Source organism: Cydia splendana, chromosome 27, assembly GCF_910591565.1.
Source record: "Cydia splendana chromosome 27, ilCydSple1.2, whole genome shotgun sequence".
Classification (NCBI taxonomy): domain Eukaryota; kingdom Metazoa; phylum Arthropoda; class Insecta; order Lepidoptera; family Tortricidae; genus Cydia; species Cydia splendana.
Window position 1 is genome coordinate 8321745 of NC_085986.1, and position 22654 is coordinate 8344398.

General features: G+C 40.6%; 1 protein-coding gene across 2 annotated transcripts in view; it reads right to left on the minus strand.

Annotated features, from left to right (window-relative positions):
• LOC134803704 (lysosomal alpha-mannosidase-like) overlaps positions 1–22654 on the minus strand; it is a 128031-nt gene that overhangs the window by 33063 nt on the left and 72314 nt on the right. For both annotated transcript variants that reach the window (XM_063776504.1, XM_063776505.1), the window contains exons 23-25: positions 20780–20907; positions 17112–17229; positions 2858–2948 (exon numbers count right to left, since the gene is read on the minus strand). In XM_063776504.1, coding sequence (XP_063632574.1) covers positions 2858–2948; positions 17112–17229; positions 20780–20907 — 337 coding nt within the window. The remainder of the gene's footprint in view (positions 1–2857; positions 2949–17111; positions 17230–20779; positions 20908–22654) is intronic.

The following is a 22654-nucleotide window of genomic DNA, read 5'->3' on the forward strand; positions in this document are numbered from 1 at the left end:
CGGATAGGCCGGATACTGGATAGTAACCGAATATCCGGTGCATCTCTAGTTTGTACACATCCTCTTACAGAAAGTCGATAGAGAGATGACTTGAGATGAGTAACTCGCGGCAAAATACACGTGGGGCCATTTTTTAGCTCTAGTCAAACTTCTATTATAGTTATTAATTCGTTGAAAAGTTACTATTTTCTGCATTGACGTATGTCTAAGGACTGGTCTTACGGGCAATAAGAATGGAGCATGAATGGGTCCAGTACAGCGGTGTGCCACCGCTACAACGCGATTGGTTGATGAGTTCGCATCACGCGCGCGATTGGTCGCAACTAGGGCATGCATTACCGGTTCCGGTACCAAGAATTTCATTTCCCGGTTCTGGGCATGGACGGAACCGGGATTCCCGGTTCTTCCCGGTTCTCAAGGCATCTTTTGAATACTTTTAAGAAATTGTTTGTGTTAGCGTACAATCTTTATCGAATGACTTATTTTGATATAAATAATTGCATAAGAATTAGTGTCCGACCGAAACATGTTTTTTTGCCGAAACCGAAACCGAAACCGAATGTTCGGCTTTGGCTCTAGTTTCGGCCGAAACCGAAACCGAAACCGAACCTTTTGTAGATTTGTTAAAATCGTTGAAAAAATGTCATAAAACCGCTTTTACGCACATATTATGGGGCTGTCAACACCCAATGTCCTTGAAATTGATGTTACTTAAGCAGTTTTTTAAGAAAATTACTAGAGTTAGACCAAGATAATTCTGCAACGATTTGATAACACACACAGTGCAAGTGTTATTTTAAACGTCAAAACTTCTATGAAATTATGACGTATAAATAACATTTGCACTTGTTGCACTGCTATCAAAATCATTGTAGAATGTTCTTGGTCTAACTCTATTCATTCACCAGTCAAGCTAACATGTAGATATAGGGTCAACTAAAAAACCAACCATAAACGCGAGCGCAGTGAGCGCGAAATTTTTTGTTGACAAATATCTCAAGGCCGGGTACCGATCTTCAACTGGGCCTAATAGTCCGAAGTTCCCCAGTGAGGCGAACTTTCATGCGAAGTTAAAGCCGTGCTTCAGGCTTCAGGATAAGTAGTTGAGCACAGACTCCAACCAATGTCCATTGTATTAAAAAGCGAGACCGCAGGCCGAGCATGGCGCAGCGAGGCTAAATGCTAAGCTGATGTAGAGGACATGTGGAACACAAACCAATGGTAAATTGAGGTAAAAAGTGAGGCTAAGGTCGAGCATTCGTATGATAAACTGTACTGGGGACACTTTTAAGAGTTTTTTCTTCGTTTTAATCAATTGTCAGCTGTTCAGCCTCGCAAGATATAAACTATTGAGAAATTCAACTTTGCGGCACTAGTTGAGCGTAGCCTTTAGCCTCGCTTAAAATTTACCATTAGAAGTATGTAGGAAAATGACTGAATAAGTGAGTGAATAAGAGCGAAAAAGACATCGTTCGACTCGGGCCGACCTGATACTGGGGGCCCCGACCTGATACTGGGGGCCCCGACATGCTTAATCCGGCCCCGCTTAAAATCACCATTAAACTGTTCTAATGCCGTGAGGAAGCCGGAATAGTCCCGATAAGGCCTAGTTTACTCTCTGGGTTAGAATATCAGTCTGCAAGCAGTCGCTTTCGTAAAAACTAGTGCCTACGCCAATTCTTGGGATTAGTTGTCAATTGGACCCCGAGGCTCCCATTCCCAGTGCCACGGCTCGGCAAAAATTCCGGCATCACGCGAGGAAGATGATGAGTTTTCTTATTACTATTCTCTTGCCCAGGGCCCAGTTACATGCGACAGTGCTATCTCATTCACTCCGATACCATTAGACAGTGTGCGCGTTATAGGTATTGACAGCCTCTTAAGACTGCGTCGACCGTCCAGTGGCGCCCTCATTAGTGGAATTGTATTTTATAATAAACCAATTCATTTCTGTATCTCTACATGAATATGTAGGTATTAATATTGTTGTCCTACTTATTCCCCAACTTTTGGTCTTTGTCCGAAGTACCATTTCGTAAGTTTCGGCCCGGCCGAAAGGTTCGGCCGGTTTTTGGCCGAAACCGAAACTCCAGCCGAAACATGATTTTTTGGCCGAAACTGGCCGAAACCGAAACCGAAACCGAACCTTCGGTCGGACACTAATAAGAATTAATAAATAACTTAATTTATTAAAAAAAAAACACTTAATTGGCGTTCCAACCTATTTTACGAAATTAACCGGCACACTTTGGCTCCTCCTGGGCCGAAGCACACGGCCGTAGCGTAGTCGATGCACTCAGCACTATGACGGTACGGCCTGCCTGCACGAATACCTACTTTACTAGGTTAGTTTGTTGGGTTATTTGGGTCCCCCGTTTCATAGCACCATTATTAAATGTTATTTAATGTCCCGAGCTAAAGTACTAAAACATTACTAAGGTGTATTCGGGTATTACCGAATGTCGGATAATTCCGAAATTCAGATGAAAATCACCCTTAATTCCATCATAATAAAAGTCTCTTTCGGAATTATCCGACAGTTTTCGACATTCGGAATTACCCGAGTAAACCTTACTACTGAATTGGGAATAAATAGTCATGATGATGAGAACCGGGAAGTACCGGTACCGGGTCTTCAGTACCGGTTCTTTTGACACTATAAAATTCCCGGGAATTCCCGGGAATTTGAGAACCGGGAATTCCCGGGAGCATGCCCTAGTCGCAACTAGTTGCGTTAGATTGCACGATTGGTTCGACTTCGTGAGTGACACTGCTGCATTAGTAAAATTTTTAGTGCCCGTAAGGCCTGTACTTAGGTGTACGTCAATGGGTTTCTGTAAAAAAAACGGTGACTTACTTGATTCTCAGATGCTGAAAGAGTTTCCTAAGTTCCACGTTGATGTGTGTGGGCAGCGGCGTGTCATCCGGCAGATCCAGTCTTTGAGTGACTTTAAAAAATGTAGTATATTATATATATAATATACTATATTATATTATATATCGGGAGGAACAGAACGAAGGACTTTTACGCAAACAGAGAATTGTTTAGGCTACGTACTTTAGTTCCACTTATTAATCACGTTAATATTTCAAACCGTTTTGAGATATAGTTTGTTAAACATTAGTGCAAAAATCTGTATGTTTCAACCCTAGCAAGTAGATCCTATTGAATGACATGACATGTGTCAATTTAAAATGTAAATATCTTTGTAGGGTTGTCACTGATATAAAAATATTACATTTTAGTGATTTTGTTTTACTTGTTAGGTACTTCAGCTTTACGATTATAATAACTCGATTGTAGATCACTTAGATAACATTATCCTTTCAGCTCAGTCTCTAGAAATGTTCCACCCTGTATAGAAATGTAGTATATTATATACGATGATTTTTAATCGGTGATCAGGAACATTTTTTTCTAACTCAGTAATTGATGTAGATCACGTCGTAATTACATGGAAAAAGCCCTGTTTTTTTTTTAAATCATAATTTTAATTTTGAGATCAATTTTATCCTAAAATCCTTGTCACTCTACTAGGTATCTGTGAGTTATAGACTCTTTACAAACATAATGGCAATTGATAATTTATGAGTAATAACTTGTCATTGTCATTGTCATAATGTTCATAAACAAAGTCATAGATCCGTCAAATTTCCCGCCATATCGATGGCACCTGACGTATCGTAGTTACTTCATGTAGGATAACCATGTATTCAGTTGTTATTAGTTGTTGTTGTTATTAGTTAATGAGATAATTGCGTGAGACCTAGCCTCCCATACAACCATTTCCAGTCGCCGTTACGACGCGGTGTTGACACATCTTGTGTCGACACCGTCTGTTTCGGTCACAATTCCAGTCGCAGAGTCGTCGCCGTGTCGACACAGTTACCAGAAATGGGGAAGGGTCGACACATGACACAAAGTGACATAAAGTGTGGTCGCCGTGTGCACACATTGTTTCGGGTTTGCGACTACTTTATGCCAAAATCATTCGTTCATTCGTTCATTTTGTTCCTGTCAAATGGAAACTGTCAGATGGAAAAATACTTAAATAAAAATAAGTGACATTAATACGCCATCTCTAAAACGGATTACAAGACGTAATTATATATTGTTTGCATTTATATTACAATATGACTTAAATTATTATGGGGAATTAAACTGCTCGAGTGATTTGATAAACTAAGTGTAATATAATCAACGCGCCACCACATTGTTTTAGTTTAGCCGGAAATGAAATTGTTTACTTCTCAGTGCCTGTGTTCATAACTATATTATTTGAAGCATTTTTAGTACTTCGATGCGTATACTATACTTAAATAACAGAAATAACGCTTTACATACTACGAAACTTGTTAATTATGATGTATAAATATGGTTTAAGGCTGAGAAATATTGCAGTCACAAAGTAGTTGCAATGTTTCGACTTTGTGTCGACTCTGTGTTGACACATGACACGCGCTGTCAAAAGTAATAACAAAGTTACTGGTATGTTACTGGATTTGCAAAATGGCTCCTTGTGTTGATTTGTTTTCAGATATTCTCAAAGTGTAAAAATGCCGTGGTCAGAGATGGGCATTAATCGATTAACTGTTTATTCGACTAATTAATGGAATAAAAAAAGTTAATTCTCAAATTTTAATCGCGATTAGTTTAGTCGACCTAACATAGATTGAAATTGAATTAATCTGAATATTAATCGAATAAATTGTCGATTAAATCTCGATTGAAAGTTGACAGGGGGCCATTTTTGTACGTAAAAATAATAGAAATGTCTTGCATGCAGATGGTAGCAAAACACTTTGTCATAAAAGTCGAGATGGGTGTCGATATATAGGTTTTAGGGAGTGCCGATTTCGAAAATAATGACCATTTTGGAATCCGAAATGGCGGCCATGCACTTTGTCATAAAAGTCGAGATGGGTGTCGATATATAGGTTTTAGGGAGTGCCGATTTCGAAAATAATGACCACTTTGGAATCCGAAATGGCGGCCATGCACTGTGTCATAAAAGTCGTCATGGATATCGTTTTATACGTTTTAGGGGGCCCCAATTTTGAAACTGATGACCATTTTGGAATCCAAGATGGCGGCCATGCACTATGTCATAAAAGTCGTCATGGATGTCGTTTTATAGGTTTTAGGGGGCCCCGATTTAGAAAATGATGACCATTTTGAAATCCAAAATGGCGGCCATGCACTATGTCATAAAAGTCGTCATGGGTGTCGTTTTATAGGTTTTGGGGGGCGCAGATTTAGAAAATGATAACCATTTTGGATTCCAAAATGGCGGCCATGCACTATGTCATAAAAGTCGTCATGGGTGTCGTTTTATAGGTTTTAGGGGGCGCAGATTTCGAAAATGATGACCATTTTGGATTCCAAGATGGCGGCCATGCACTATGTCATAAAAGTCGTCATGTATGTCGTTTTATAGGTTTTAGGGGGCCCCGCTTTCGAAAATGATGACCATTTTGGAATCCAAAATGGTGGCCATGCACTATGTCATAAAAGTCGTCATGGGTGTCGTTTTATAGGTTTTGGGGGGCGCAGATTTCGAAAATGATAACATTTTCAATTTAAAAATGGCGGCAATGCACTATGTCATAAAAGTCGTCATGGATATCGGTTTATAGGTTTTAGGGGGCGCAGATTTCGAAAATGATGACTATTTTGGATTCCAAGATGGCGGCCATGCACTATGTCATAAAAGTCGTCATGGATGTCGTTTTATAGGTTTTAGGGGGCGCAGATTTCGAAAATGATGACTATTTTGGATTCCACTTTTATGACAAAATACGTAGCCGCCATCTTGGATTATAAAATGATCATCGTTTTCGAATTCTGCACTCCCTAAAACCTATAAATCGACATCCGTGACGACGCAAGTTATCTTTATTTTCAGATCTAACAAATTGCTACAGAATACAAAGGACAAAAAAGAAGCGAGGAGGTAATGAAACAAGCAAAAATACAGATGATTCCTCGACGCAATTGGGTGATTCTTAAATTGTGTCCAGATTTTTTTTGTCATAAAAGTTTATATTTTTCACATATTACTCTCACAAGTTCCGTGACATTTCGACCTTGTAATTTTTTAAGTAAATGTTTTTGTTTATCTATGAGGATCTCACTAGAATAGTATAATCAAGGTATGTTTATATTTGATGAATGAAATAGTAACGCAAAAAAAAAATATATTTGTGTCTTATATTCCTGCCGAAGACTTTTATTTTACCTTTTCCTTCTACACAAGTTTGGCCAAGTAATAAGAATTTAGGGCTCTCCATTTTATTTTGACTTCTACAACAGTAAAGCTACGAGGCCATGTTTGGTATCGTTTTCGTATAAATTCGCAGTACCAAATTTAGTTAAGGTATCACATTGACACCATTCCGAAGTAAAAACATATAAACTTATTAAAATACTTTCTTTTAAACTCCTCTTCACGCTTAAACTGCTGAACAGTTTTAATTTAAATTTGGTACACATATATTTTGAGTCCCGAGACAGGATATAATAAGTTATCTCAAAAATCATCCTTTAAAGGTGTGAAATGAGGTGTAGGGGGGATTTCAGAATTAACTTCTGAAGTTAATACTGTTTAAGTTTAGGTTTGAACTTTTGAAGTCATGTTTTTTCATCATTTTTAACTAAATCAAAGATGTAGACCATCCCAAATTTCATATAAATCGGTTCAGCGGTTATTTATTTCCCGTAAAAATTTCCACGCCACTTTTCACACCTTCAAAAGATGATTTTGGTTATAAGATCTATCCTATGTCCTGTTCCGGGACGCAAACTATTTCTATACCAAATTTCAACGAAATCGGTTCAGCGGTTAAGCGTCAAGAAGAGTTTCAAAAAAACCGGCCAAGTGCGAGTCGGACTCGCGTATTAAGGGTTCCGTACATTAAGTCCGACTCGCGCTTGACTGCACATTTCTAATAGGTTTTCCTGTCATCTATAGGTAAAGAACTATTTTGTGTATTCAGACGGACATACAGTTTATCTCGGCTGAACAAAATAAAATGAAGGCTGACCTTGGTTCCGCGCAGAATCAAATTAAACAATTAGAAATAACCAACGCCCAGCTGTCGTCGGACCTGCATTCGCTTCAAAATTGCATGGCGTCTATGGAACAACAGTCTAGAAGCTGCAACATTGAGTTAAGTAACGTCCCGGAGAGGAAAAATGAACACCTTTTGACTATCATGAAAAATGTGTGCGAGGTTATCAACTGCAACATAGCCCCTCGTGACATAATATCCATACACCGCGTACCCCACGCCGAATCTGCGAGCACCCGCCCCAGAAACATTATAGTAAAACTATCTACAAGGTTACTTCGCGACGAGATCCTGGCTGCATGCAGAGCTAAGAAGGGCCTAACATCTGATCAGATTGGTATCACTGGACAGCAGTACAGGATATATCTGAACGAGCACCTTACGCTCAGAAACAAATTGTTATTTCGTGACGCCCGAGCCGCCGCCAGCCAGCATAACTTTAAACACCCATGGGTTCGCAACGGACAAATATTTGTGTATAAAACGCCTTATTTACGATGTTGTCTCAATTTCCCGGTAGATGTCGCCTTTCATTTCGGAAACTAGCTAACGCTTGTATACCGTGGATTTCTTAAGATATTTATTGAAATTTGTATTAAGTGTGATTTGTGTGAGCCAGGCAAATATACGTCAGTTTATTATTAAACTCGGTATTTGTTCTTACTTCCCCTTCGAGACCTTGGTGCAGAATGTACATGGTCCCTCGATCGGATAAGCGAGCGGCTTTTTGGAAGTTCAGTCCAGTGCGGACTCACTTCGTCCCGTGGTTAGACGGGTAAAGTTTCCAGCTACCTGGGATTACTAGCGCCATCTAGCGACGAGTAGCCGAAGCTAAACACGGAAGCGGATACGAGTGGCAGCAGTTTAGAGGTCAAGTGGCGCCATCTAGTACCAGCAACTGGAAAAGAAGTTCAGCGAAGTGTGACGTCACATCAGTTCAGTGAGTTGTGTCAAGTGTGAATCGTGAGTACTTTAAAATTTATTTCAAGAGATTTTCAACCTTGTGAACGATAGTTTATTTTGTGATATCAGTTTATTTTGCTATGGAATTTTGAACTTTATTTACAAGAAGATATTTATTTTGAAGAATTCGATTGTTTACATGGACATAGAAAATATTTGGCTGTAGTTTATATGGAATATTAACTTAGAATAATTTAGTAGAGTAGACACTTAGAATAATTCGGAAAATCCTGTTGGAACGGAGAATCCACGCCCGATTTTCCTCAAAGTGTATTAAAGTTCAAACACTTGTAAAATTTTCAAATATTTTATGTTTTTTTTAAGTGTTTATTTCATAGTATTTTTACAGTGCTATAAATTTCAAATTCAAACTCTGTTTTGCCTAAAGCTATTCATTTGTAAACATCATGGATTCATTACTTAACTTTCAAAATGACTTGTCTAGTCGTATATTCAAGGCGCGAGTTAATTTCAAAAAGTCTCCTAAGGCACGCATAACGGAGCATTTCATAGAGAGTCGGCTAGACACCCTAGAGCAGCTTTGGTCAGAATTCAGACAAGGTCATAAAGAGTTGATGCGTACATATGATTTGGCACTTTTGAAAGCAAAAAGCTATACTGTTGAGGAGACTTATGACAAAACAGAGGATGAATACACAGATTACAGGTGTGAATTGAAAGATGGTTTGGCTGACTTTATAAGTTTTCATTCAAGTCAGTCAAAGGTCACCAATGATGAAAATTCTTTCACTAGGACAAATTCTGTTAAACTGCCTAAATTAACAATTCCTAACTTTTCTGGCAAATATCAAGAGTGGACAACATTTAGGGATTTATTCGTATCAATGATCCACAACAACAACTCTTTAGATAGCGTGCAAAAATTACAATATCTAAAAAGTTATTTGACAGGAGAAGCAGAGCAATTGCTGCGCAACATACCTGTATCAGACTCAAACTATGATCGATGCTGGAGTTTGTTAGAACAACGATACAATAACAAAAAGTATCTGTCACATTGCATCCTTACACGGTTACTGAGTCAAAAGAACGCAGCTTCTGAATCTCCTGCCTTCCTAAAAGATCTATTAGACACGTCAACAGATTGTTTGAGTGCATTGTCTAATTTAGACATTGATGTTTCCACATGGGACACCATAGTTATACATCTGTTGTCACTGAAATTAGATCCAGAGTCACGTAAGCAATGGGAGCTTAATGTAGCAGCTAACTCGGCTTCAGATGCATTGCCTACCTTTGATCAGTTCAAAGAGTTCTTGACCAGCCGGTACAGAGCTTTAGAGTTCATTGAGCCTAGAAACTTCAATAAGGTCACCAGTGCTTACGAGAAACATTCGAGTAGTTCAAGCAAACAAAATGTATTTCACATTGCTAGCGCACCTGTGTTAGCGTGCGAATTTTGTAGAGAGCCTCACAAACTGTGTTTTTGCAAGAAGTTTGCAAACCAGGACTTTGTTAAGAAACGTGAGTTTGTAACAAAAAATAAAATATGTTACAATTGTTTAGGGAGTAATCACACTGTTAGATTTTGCCAAAAAACCACTAGCTGTCGAATTTGTCATAGAAAGCACCATTCCTTGCTTCATTCAAGGGAGGTCCCAACTTTAGCTGCCAATTTAGGGAATGTAGGTCAGGTAGCTGAAGGTGTTTCGGAGGAAGCCACACACGTCACTCCAGAGAACAAACAAACAGAGATCAAGCCGATAGTCAACTGCCATGCGACAGAGATTGCTAAAGAAGAAACGTTGTTACCCACAGCCCTGATAAAGGCTGAGTCGCAGACAGGTGATTATCAGGTGACACGCGCGTTGATAGATCAATGCTCACAGGCTTCATTTGTTACTGAAGCTGTTGTGAAGGCATTAGGGATAAAGAAATTTCCTATTAAAAGTTCAATCACAGGATTAGGTGGCGAACAGACCTCTGCGGTCCCTAAATATGCAGTAGAGTTGAAAGTTCAATCGCTCACCAATCCCACCTTCAGTATTGCAGTGAAGGCGTATGTTATAAAGAAGATCACTACTTACCTCCCAAGCGAGAAGGTAGTAGCTCCAGAGTGGGCGGTGTTAAAGCAGATCAAGTTGGCCGATCCAACGTATAGTTCACCCAACGAAGTAGATGTTCTGTTGGGAGGCACGGTTTATTGCCATATAATTATGGATGGACTACTGAAAGGTCCAAATGGGTTTCCACTAGCTCAGCGCACCACGCTCGGGTGGATTTTGTCGGGCCCACTAGGTTCGGTGAACGTAAAGGAAACGGAGAATGTTACCGTCTTACACACGCAGGTACTTGAAGAGAAGAAGTATTTCTCCAAGATAAAAAAGAACCTTTAGTTCACTCCAAACAGCTGAATGCAGGAATACGAGAGTGCAAGGATCGTATTGTATCCAAATTCAAGTCACAGAGAGAAAAGAAGAACAGGAACATGGTGAAATCGCCTCTGCTTGCCGATCAAACCTGCAACAATGCAAATGATATAAAAGTTAAAAGGTCACACAATTTAGAAAGAAAGCCTTTAAAGCACATAACTGGATCTACATACAAGCTAAAAGAAACTTTCTACTTACCACATTCCGCAGTTATCAGCAGACGAGCTGCTCCTGAAAATAAAAGTGGATGGTATACTTAATAAATAATGTAGTACTTACCTAGAATTCATCAAAAAAGGAATTTCAGCACTCGGTGAAACCGCCGTTGTTATCGCTGCCTGTAATAAAAGAAAAAAAAAATAGTATCCAAATATGTATATCACAAGCTAGAACAGCAATGCTATGTATAAAGCGAAGTACAACTATTTTTATGCATTTCAAGTATTGTTTATATTTAGAAATATTTTACTTACCATGATCGGTTGTCTTCTCTAATAGAATCTTGTATCCCAGATGATCGTATCTTCAGTTCTTCTAGTAATCTTCAGTTTAAATTAGATCACAACGTAGTTGTCAAAACCTTATAAGTAAATGTAAGGTGAATTAGTAGTAACTGGGGATATTTTAAATTTTTAGTTCTCGTGAGATCAGATTATTATTCCTAGAAAAAACTGGAGTTGAAGATGTCTTTTGAAGAAAGGGAATAATCTGCCTCAATCTTTTTTTGTTTTTTATGAAGCGTGGTTTTTCGGCAGAATTATTCAAAATATTTCTGTTTAGATCAGTGTTGTTTAAAACAATATGAGTTGAGTCCTTAAGTTTGTTAACTTTAGTTCAAAACTGTGTCTTCGCAGTTACAATTCTAAGAAGTTATTAGACAATTAGATAATGTAGATTTTAAGGTGCATTATTATTGTTACTTACTAAGAGTTTATGTTATGGTGTGAAGATTAAAAGTTTATGTTGTGTTTATGCAAATGTGTTAAAGAAAACTGAGCCCACCTTTGATTTGTATTCAGTTCACTTTTGATTCCTTGGTCACTTCATGGTGGGCGGTTATGATGAAGGACATGTCGTCCTTGGTGGGCGGTATGTATAAAACGCCTTATTTACGATGTTGTCTCAATTTCCCGGTAGATGTCGCCTTTCATTTCGGAAACTAGCTAACGCTTGTATACCGTGGATTTCTTAAGATATTTATTGAAATTTGTATTAAGTGTGATTTGTGTGAGCCAGGCAAATATACGTCAGTTTATTATTAAACTCGGTATTTGTTCTTACTTCCCCTTCGAGACCTTGGTGCAGAATGTACAATTTGTGCGAAAAAATGATACGTCACCCGTGCTTGCAATTAGGGCCCCCCGTGACATCGAGAAAATTAAATCTTAAATTTTATGATGCAAGCGTCCGGTCTATTGTGAAGTGTTACCCAAAGTTAAATATAATATATGAACTTGCTCTGTTATATATAGGTACTGTAATATTGTTTCTACTAATAAAGTGTAATAGTGCTATTATTATTCTCAGTTATAGTTGTTTAAGAAGTAGGAGTGTTTTGTACGTGTTGAGAAATTATTTCATTGCGGTCATGGCATGCACGAATGTGGCAACTATAGTTACTTTTTACCTTGTTTTAACTGTATACAATATTCGCAAACTAACTAAAACGTGTAGGGCTCCGTATTGGCTCATAATAACCGTTTTTTTGCAAACATTGTATAATAGGCTTATCTCACATTATAATAATTCAAATGTTGTGTTGGTTTTATTTACCTCCTTAACCAGTGGCTTTAAACTTAGTGTAATTGTATCTGAACATGAGTAGTAGTAGTCTATCTATTTATTACCAAAACTGCAGAGGGTTAAGATCTAAATTACATTCCTTGTACATGAATATCCTATCCCATTCCTTTGACATTGTGATCCTGACAGAGACATGGTTACATCCTGACATTGCCGATAATGAATTCATAGATCCGCGATATTCTGTGTTCCGAAGCGACAGGGACCGCGTCGGTACTGGCCGGCGCGACGGCGGCGGCGTGCTAGTAGCGGCGCGTCGCGAGCTCGGCGCGGCGCCGTACGTCGCAGCCGCCGGCGCCGCGCGGCCCGTGCCGGCGCCGACCTGCCCTATTGTTGATCACGTCCTACTTGAACTACCAGTAAACCGATGCCATAAATACGTCATTAGTGCTACCTATATCCCTCCTAATGAAAAACTGGAAACATATGTTACACACTTTGAATATCTATCAGCTATTCTGCTATCTCCTTCGGTTAGTGGTTACTGGGTTTTAGGGGATTATAACTTACCTACATTAAACTGGGTTCCAGTGGGCCCTTGCTGCTCGCCTGACATTAATTCTCCACAAGTCCCACAAAATGACTGTGTTCGTAATTTTATGGCCATCACAGATTCTTTTCAAATAAACACACACAAAAACCTTAATAATCGTATACTAGATTTGTTTTTTTCCAACGACGCTGATTGTAAGTGCGCAATGGCACCTGTACCGCTTGTGCCAGTTGATCCGCACCACCCACCACTCACTATATTAACCCCCTTCTTAACCAGTACTAAAACAATTAATAAAAGCAACATCCCTAAATTGTTATTTTATAAAGCAGACTACAATGCCATAAATATGGAATTATCTACCATTAACTGGAATAGTTTATTGTTAGGTCTCAAGGCGGAACAGGCGGTACAGACATTTTATGAAGAATTATACAAGATAATAAAAAAGTTTGTTCCACTAAAACCCGTTCATCCCTCGCGTTTTCCTGTATGGTTCTCTCCTGCTTTAAAACACATATTTAATAATAAAAAAAAGGCCTGGATAAAGTGGAAAAAATATCAAAATCAAAACGACTATGAAACTTTTTCACTCTACAGGGAACGGTTTAAAAAGCAATCAGCTGTGTGTTATAATGCTTACTTAAAATTAGTTGAAACAAGCATTCAAACCAACATTAAATACTTTTGGACATTTGTTGCTAATAAGCGTGGAACCACAAATATCCCCGCCACCGTTTCTTATAATGACGTATCCACCAGTGACCCTGCCGAGGTGTGTGACTTATTTTCTGACTTCTTTCAATCTGTTTTTGCGCCGTCTAATACTTCCCCTGACTTCGATCCTCACGGATCAACAACTAGCCCATCTAATGTTCATATTAATGATGTTCACATACCGATCCATCTTGTCAAACGCGCCTTGAAAACTGTTGATACATCGAAAAGTTCTGGATCTGATAACATCCCCCCAATATTCCTAAAAAATGTAGCTGACAATATTTCACATCCTCTGTATTACATTTATAATAGCTGCCTTAAAGAAGGTACCTTTCCTGATGTCTGGAAAATCGCAAGAGTTGTCCCTGTCCACAAGGGAGGTTCAAAGAAAGACGTAAAAAATTACCGGCCTATTTCACTTCTTCCCGTATTATCCAAACTTTTCGAGAAACTGGTTCATGATCAGATTTATCCAAGTTTACACAACATTATCCTCCCACAGCAACATGGCTTTGTCAAGAAAAGATCAACAACAACAAACCTAATTCTATATACCTCATACCTTTTCAGAAGTTTGGACATAAATAAACGTGTTGATAGTATATACACGGACTTCTGCAAAGCTTTCGACAGAGTAGATCACCAAATTCTGTTAGAAAAAATATACTTCAATGGCATTCGTGGAAATTTGTGGAGGTGGTTTAGGTCATACATTACAAACCGCACACAAAAAGTTGCAGTCAACGGATATGAGTCTAAATGTGTCCATGTAACTTCTGGAGTCCCACAAGGGTCTATATTAGGGCCTTTGTTATTCACCCTGTTTATTAATGACATAGACAGTTGTTTTAAATTTTGTAACTTTTTACTTTATGCCGACGATCTTAAAATCTATCATATTGTTGAAAATGAAGAGGACCGTTTCAAATTCCAAAATGATTTAAACCGACTCGGCGAGTATTGTCACAAAAATAAACTGTGTTTTAGCTTGCCTAAATGCAAACAAATTACTTTTACCAAAAAACTCCACATCCTTCCCACTTCCTACACCCTTAGCGGATCGGCTCTCGAAAAAGTCTCGGTAATAAAAGATCTTGGTGTCAATTTAGACTCAAAACTACATTTAGATTGTCATATCAGTCATATCATCGGTAAAGCGTATAAAATGTACGGTTTTATCATGCGTCTCGGTACGGATTTTAAACAACCCTCAACTTACCTCTATTTATATAAGTCGCTGGTTAGGTCACAAATAGAATATGCCGTGTCAATATGGAATCCTTTCTATGATAAGTACAAAAGCTCAATAGAGACTGTTCAAAAGAAATTCTTGCGTGCCATGCATTTCCGATGTTGCCGATCGCGTTTAAGTTACCAACAGCTTCTTGATAAGTACAAATTACTCAACTTACAAAACCGACGCCTCCTTCTGGACGCGATGGTCCTTTATAATCTATGTCATAACAAATTTGACTGTCCAAGCCTGAGCGGGACTATTTGCTACCGCGTACCGACGAGGGCGCGGGAGCGCGCTGCACGTAAGCACCAGCTGTTTGCAGACTCGCGCTGCCGCACCCACGCTGGAGAACGAGATCCCCTATACAGGCTGGTTAAATGTTACAATTTGTATTTTAATGATATTGATATTTTCATGTTCTCTGATAATGTGTATAAAAAAAAATTGATTCAGTTGCTTCAAACAAAACATAATTAAAAGTTGCTCCCATGGGCCATGCTGTTTTAACTGTTTACTCGCTCATTAAACTGTATAAGACTACTTCTGCCAATATGAATTTGTAATTGCATCCACAAACCTATTTTGTAATCTTATCTTTGTTAATTTTACTTTTACAATTTTTACATACATCATTTATATTGTTACCTTGCGCTATATACATTGTAGATTTATCAGTAGGTAATCTAGTAATCTGTGGACGATGTTGTTGGTCTCACACTTTATTATCCTTTGTACTCTATTTCTGTGTTTGAACCCTGTGTGTTACTGTTTTTTGTCCCAAATAAATTGAAAAAAAAAAAAAAAAATACATACAGACGCACGAGTGATCCTATAAGGGTTCCGTTTTTTCCTTTTGAGGTACGGAACCCTAAAAAGATTTATTTTTATTTTGTGGAATGGTGTCAATGTGATATCTTAAATGGATTCAGCACCCCAGATTTATACGAAAACGATACCAAACACGGCCTAGCACCTTCACTGATATAGATATATCAAGATAAAATTGAGAGCCCTAAATAAACTTTCAAGAGCGGATATCTCAAAAACTATTCAACATATCGAAAAAATTGACTGAATAAACTTGTAACAAATTAAATTAACTTTCATTTTGTATAAGTGGCCATGTCGCTGAGATGCATAGTTTCCGAGATATAATCGAAAAACGGGAAAATGGGACCTTCAAAGCCCCCTCTCTCCCCCCCGCTCAAGGGCTACGGCCGGGGACTTTTGATATGTTCACCTCCTAACTTGTCAAACCGAGCTACGGAGTCAAAAATTGTGTTCCGAGCATTTCCCTCTAAGTACAACTTTTGGAGTATTCGTTGCCTGACCTAAGTAGCTTATTGAATTTCTTTAAAAACTTTTCTGTAAAAGGTTGACGGGTGTTGGGTGTTTATATGGTTTCGGTCGATTATTATCATTTGCATTGCCCATGATGACTTACTAGAATTACGAGCACACGAGACACTAATAGTAGTTTGACAAACCTTGGTTTTCAAGAGGTATTTTATATTGACATTTGCTGTCACAAATTTGCTGTCAGATTTAGTCGCAAACCGCACGCAAAGTGCACACAAATGTGTCGACACCTTGTTACGGAAAAGTGTAGACACGGCGACGACACTTTGTTTCGAAACAATTCTAGACACATTGTGTGGACTCTGTTACGACACATCTGACATTTAGTTACCACTTTGTGATTCTGCGACTGGAATGGTTATATGGGCTAATAAGTTTAATTTGGGCTAGATATTAATATTTTTCTACTCCTGATCACCGATTAAAAATAATCGTGTATACCTAAGTAAAGAAAGAGTGGTAACTCAGTTTTATTACCAAAACGCGAGTTATTTCGAAGGCGACACCTAGCGTCAAGTAGCGGAATATATCAGTACTGCTAGTTGACAATAGATGTCGCGGCAAACGAAAACTCTAATGCTCAATAATTTTCAGCTAATATTATAACCTCCTTATCCTCCTTCTCCTTCTTCTTATAATATTAATTGTAAATTGTTTTAGTTGTACATTTTACGTCAGTAGCGACACTTGTGACATCTGGTGTCAAGTAGCGGTACTGATAGTTTCACTACTTGACGTTAGATGTCGACTACGAAATAATTCGCGTTTTGGTAAGAAGACTGATGTATGGAGTTACCACTCTTTCTTTACTTATATTACTCTATGCTGGATGTAAATGTTGGAATTTGCCCGATCCGGTAAGGTTTTAAATTCTCTAAGACGCAGGAGACTATGGTATGGACTAACGGCTCTGCCACGACATTGAGCGACTTGCGACGGCGGCAGCGACAACTATAGGTGGGAACGAAAGGTCCGATCGCTGTATCTCACTCCAACCTATGGTTATCGCTGCCGCCGTCGCAAGACGCTCAATGTCGTGGCCGAGCCGTTAAGGAGTATAAGTGAAGCTTACTTCTATCGTTCTTCTCCAAGGTGTTCTCAAGTCGGAGCAGCACGGAGCCAGCCTTCCAGGGCTCCAGGGTTAGTATCCGAATCTGTCGAGGCAACCCGTGGACGCGCAGCGCCGAGAACTGGACGGCAACAAGAAGCAATTGCTATAACTGTGCCACATTTTAGGTATCTACGACAAACGGTCTCTGAGAAAAAAGCATTTAGAATCAGAATCAGAATCAGTATCAAGCATTTTATTCGTGATAAAATTAAAAATAAGATTACATACAAGAGTATAACTAAAAACTACTAATATTAATAAAGTTGGTAAGCGTTAAAGTTTACCACGAAATGGGCTCGCCTCAGCATAATACTGACCCGAGAGCCAGCGCTGATCTTCCGGCGAGACCATTTGTGGACCACGAACGCAGCCGTACGACACGGCCCTATCATAAGCTGAACGCAGCCTTTGCAGCAGCGACCGGCGCCATCTTGTCTACTGTCTATGGCAGTAGCTGAAAATGACATTTCACAAGACAATAACAAAAATGGCCATGCCGTACAACGCGATAAAAATATATTTTTTTTACCTTTCATTCATATGAAATTAACTTTTATAACTTATTTTATTGAATAATTAAAACAGAGATTAAATAACAAAATAAATACATTATAAATCTAGCCCTATATTAGCCTGAGGCATTGTTCCCAGGACGCTGGTCGCGTTCCCCCTCTGCACAGTGAGGCTGAGTTTTTGTGCAAAAAAAAGCGTCAGCTCGTAGGTCGCCAGACACCCAGACTAGTTTGGTAGAAATTTCTTTTACTAGTTTTTTGGTGTCTGACGACCAAGGACCGAGAGTTTCAATTGCAAGTGCCGCAAATACATAATTCGTTTTCAAGAATGCATATTTGCGACACTTGGTAATTTGGGCGTCGTCTGCTGCTGTCCCTGGCCTCCTGACAGAACCCCGGACGTGGGATGGGGCCAGCGTATCAACACATGTTACATCCCACGCCAGGGGCCGCCCCAGGAACCAAGGTACGAGCGAGCAGCCGTCGGGCCTTTTGCCATCCGCCGGAGATAGACCAACTGGCTCCAGGGTTGCTGGTATGGAGGCGGTACCGAGTGCTCTGCGGATTAGGTCGTTTAGAGCCGTGTGTCTATAAAATCGGCCGGCGCTTGATTGGCAGTGGAGTCCGTGGTGCCCATAAGCGTCAACATGACTTCCACAGCGGGAGCAAGCGTGTGGCTCGCAGGCTTTCAAACCTAGTCTGAGGCATACGGCTACGCGCAGTGACGCCGGGACTAAAAGGGAACCAATGTTCCGCGACGGCAACGCGCGCAGCCAATGCCCTGACTCGGGTTCCGATACTGCGAGCAGTCTAGCACGGTCACGGGGGTTCGAATTATTGTCCAAAAGGGATGCAAACATACATACAGCAAAAGTGATAAATTCATTTAACTGATTTTCTAGACCGAAGTGATCCCATTAGTGTTCCGTGAATAAAGTTTTGCACGGAACACTAAAAATGTAAGGAATCGAATGGTATCCTTACTGATTTTCTTTTAGAAAGTTAAAAAAAAAATTCGACATTATTGTGATTTTGCTCATTATTAACTATCTATTTTACTAGATTTTGTTGTAAAATTCAACATGTGTCAATCTGTCGATCCCTATTGTATTTCTATTTACTTTGTAATAACGACATTATAAGATTTAAAAGATTAATTTTTGGTACAAGTTTTTATCGCTGACTGTAATTTTCTTTCTACAGGCAACTAAACACTCATCGAGATAAATCTAACAACCCCAAACACAATTAAGTTTTGCGTTGTTTTATCACAGAGTTCCCATGGCCACCTCCTGTCTCCATCATCAGATCAGCTCCATGTCATCATAATATTGCATTGTCATCCGATTTGCAATATTGCTCCCACTGTCAGCGAGGAGCCACGTGGCTCTCGTTTGGGACGGGAGCTCGTCTATAACATGGATACTGTACCCGCTTATTCCTCATGCTCTGCCACTTTCTCCTGTTCAACTTGTCAGCTGAGGCTGCAAAGACCCACGGCTCCCACTGCCAGCGACGAACCACGTGGCTGGTTCTTGGAACGGTAGATCTTCTATAACATGGATACTGTACCCGCTTATTCCTCATGCTCTGCCACTTTCTCCTGTTCAACTTGTCAGCTGAGGCTGCAAAGACCCACGGCTCCCACTGCCAGCGACGAACCACGTGGCTGGTTCTTGGAACGGTAGATCTTCTATAACATAGATACTGTACCCGCTTGTTCCTCATGCCCTGCCACTTTCTCCTGTTCAACTTGTCAACTGAAGCTGCAAAGACCCACGGCTCCCACTGCCAGCGAGGAGCCACGTGGCTGGTTCTTGGAACGTGGCTCTTCTATAACATGGATACTGTACCTGCTTGTTCCTCATGCCCTGCCACTTTCTCCTGTTCAACTTGTCAGCTGAGGCTGCAAAGACCCACGGCTCCCACTGCCAGCGACGAGCCACGTGGCTCACTCTTGGAACGGGGCTCTTCTATAACATGAATACTGTACCCGCTTATTCCTCATGCCCTGCCACTTTCTCCTGTTCAACTTGTCAGCTGAGGCTGCAAAAACTCACGGTTCCCACTGCCAGCGACGAGCCACGTGGCTGGTTCTTGGATCGGGAGCTCTTCTATAACATGGATACTGTACCCGCTTATTCCTCATGCCCTGCCACTTCCTCCTGTTCAACTTGTCAGCTGAAGCTGCAAAGACCCACGGCTCCCACTGCCAGCGAGGAGCCACGTGGCTGGTTCTTGGAACGTGGCTCTTCTATAACATGGATACTGTACCTGCTTGTTCCTCATGCCCTGCCACTTTCTCCTGTTCAACTTGTCAGCTGAGGCTGCAAAGACCCACGGCTCCCACTGCCAGCGACGAGCCACGTGGCTCACTCTTGGAACGGGGCTCTTCTATAACATGAATACTGTACCCGCTTATTCCTCATGCCCTGCCACTTTCTCCTGTTCAACTTGTCAGCTGAGGCTGCAAAGACTCACGGTTCCCACTGCCAGCGACGAGCCACGTGGCTGGTTCTTGGATCGGGAGCTCTTCTATAACATGGATACTGTACCCGCTTATTCCTCATGCCCTGCCACTTCCTCCTGTTCAACTTGGCCGCCGACGCTGCAAAGACCCACGGTTCCCACTGCCAGCGACGAGCCACGTGGCTCACTCTTGGAACGGGGCTCTTCTATAACATGAATACTGTACCCGCTTATTATTCCTCATGCCCTGCCACTTTCTCCTGTTCAACTTGTCAGCTGAGGCTGCAGAGACCCACGGCTCCCACTGCCAGCGACGAGCCACGTGGCTGGTTCTTGGAACGGTAGCTCTTCTATAACATGGATACTGTACCCGCTTATTCCTCATGCTCTGCCACTTTCTCCTGTTCAATTTGTCAGCTGAGGCTGCAAAGACCCACGGCTCCCACTGCCAGCGAGGAGCCACGTGGCTCTTGGAACGGGAGCTCTTCTATAACATGGATACTGTACCCGCTTGTTCCTCATGCCCTGCCACTTCCTCCTGTTCAACTTGTCAGCTGAGGCTGCAAAGACCCACGGTTCCCACTGCCAGCGACGAGCCACGTGGCTGGTTCTTGGATCGGGAGCTCTTCTATAACATGGATACTGTACCCGCTTATTCCTCATGCCCTGCCACTTCCTCCTGTTCAACTTGTCAGCTGAGGCTGCAAAGACCCATGGCTCCCACTGCCAGCGACGAGCACTGTGGCTCACTCTCTCTTGGAACGGAAACTCTTCTCCTGAAATATTTTTGTAACCATCATCAAAAGCCTAGACAAAAGGCTCCTTAGGGGAAGCACAATAACGCATGGCGTTTAAATTTAACTTTCACAGGACGTTCTACTGCTGGACTCCTTTCATCGTACAAGATAATTGGGCTAATTTCCTCGTGCTATTTGTTTTTAACCGACTCAGCGCCGTTAAGCCGTTAACCTAGTATCAAACTGGTAACCATGGTAACTCCAGGTTTAACCGGTTCACCCTGGGTTAGTGGGATGGTGCAATTGGCGCTTAGTGTACGGAGTTTAGTCAGTAGTGAGCAACATATTAGCGTTGCGTCGAGCGTCCATGGGATTTGAGCAGAGTGCACTTGTTTCGTTGACGTAAGTACCTATTATCTAAGGACGGGCCTTACGGGCACTAAAAATGGTACTAGTTCAGCGGTGTCACTCACGAATTCGAGTCAATCGTGCACACTAACGCAACTAGTTGCGACCTATCGCGCGCGTTGTAGCGTCGCATCGCTGTAATGGGGCATTCATGCACCATTCTTATTGCCCGTAAGGCCAGTCCTGAGATATACGAGTATATACGTCAATCACTTGTTTGCATTTGTTTATAAACACATTATAGTGGCCCGGCCAACGAAAGAAAAGTCTTCTAGAAATCGATTTTCGCTCATGTCGTCTCGGATATGGATGAATATGGTATCGACGCATTCAGTGTAATGCCCTGAATACAAATATATGAGATGACAAGCGCGAAAGTGGTGGGGTAGTTGCTGTAACGTCATAAAGTCGGCAGTACAAACTTTTTTTTTATTTTCTTTTAAGCATACCATGTGGGGTACCCAATGAAAGGGCTTTGTGAGTAGATTACAAATATATAACATAGGTACTGTAATATTAACAATACTTGGTTTAACTAATTATTAGAAAATGTTCAAAAATTTCCCCCCAAATTGTCCCCACAAGGTGGACTGACGACCTGGTAAAGGTCGCGGGAGTCCGCTGGATGCGGGTGGCGCAAGACCGGTCATTGTGGCAGTCTTTGGGGGAGGCCTATGTCCAGCAGTGGACGTCCTCTGGCTGATATGATGATGACGATGTTCAAAAATTTATCAATCCACAGTTGACTTCTAACTGCTCTAAATTGAAAATGGCTGAACGGATTCGTCCAAAATACATACCAAGTGACTGTGAATATCTTCTATATAATGTTAAAAAATAATTAACCAGATATATCAAGAAAAAAAAAAGTACATCAAGTTGAAAAAAGTATAATTTTCTGTTACATTAAACTGCAACTATTATTTAAACAAACAAAAGACCCGACAGTTTGACATATATTTTTGAAATGGTATTTTTACTAGCTTTCATTTGGTATCCATATTGCTATATTAAGGAAAAAAACACAATCCGCCCCCCCTCCATTTTTATATTAGCGGGCGACATTCTCAAAATGTATGTAGCCTATGTCACTACCATGGTATAATAATATACTCCGCCTGGTACTCCATTCCCGTCTTTTCTAGGTCACCTAACTGACACGGGCCTACGTCATCATGCAACAGCGCTATATGATAATATGCGATAGCGCTATATATAGCGGCCATGTTGTTGTGACGTAGGCCCGTGTCACTCTGGGAATGGAAGACCATGTTTTATTAGACTATGGTCACTACCACAATTCTGACGAATTCAACCACACCTCATATGTCAAAAATGGCGCCGGCTAAATAAAAAATGGAGGGGGGGTATTGTGTTT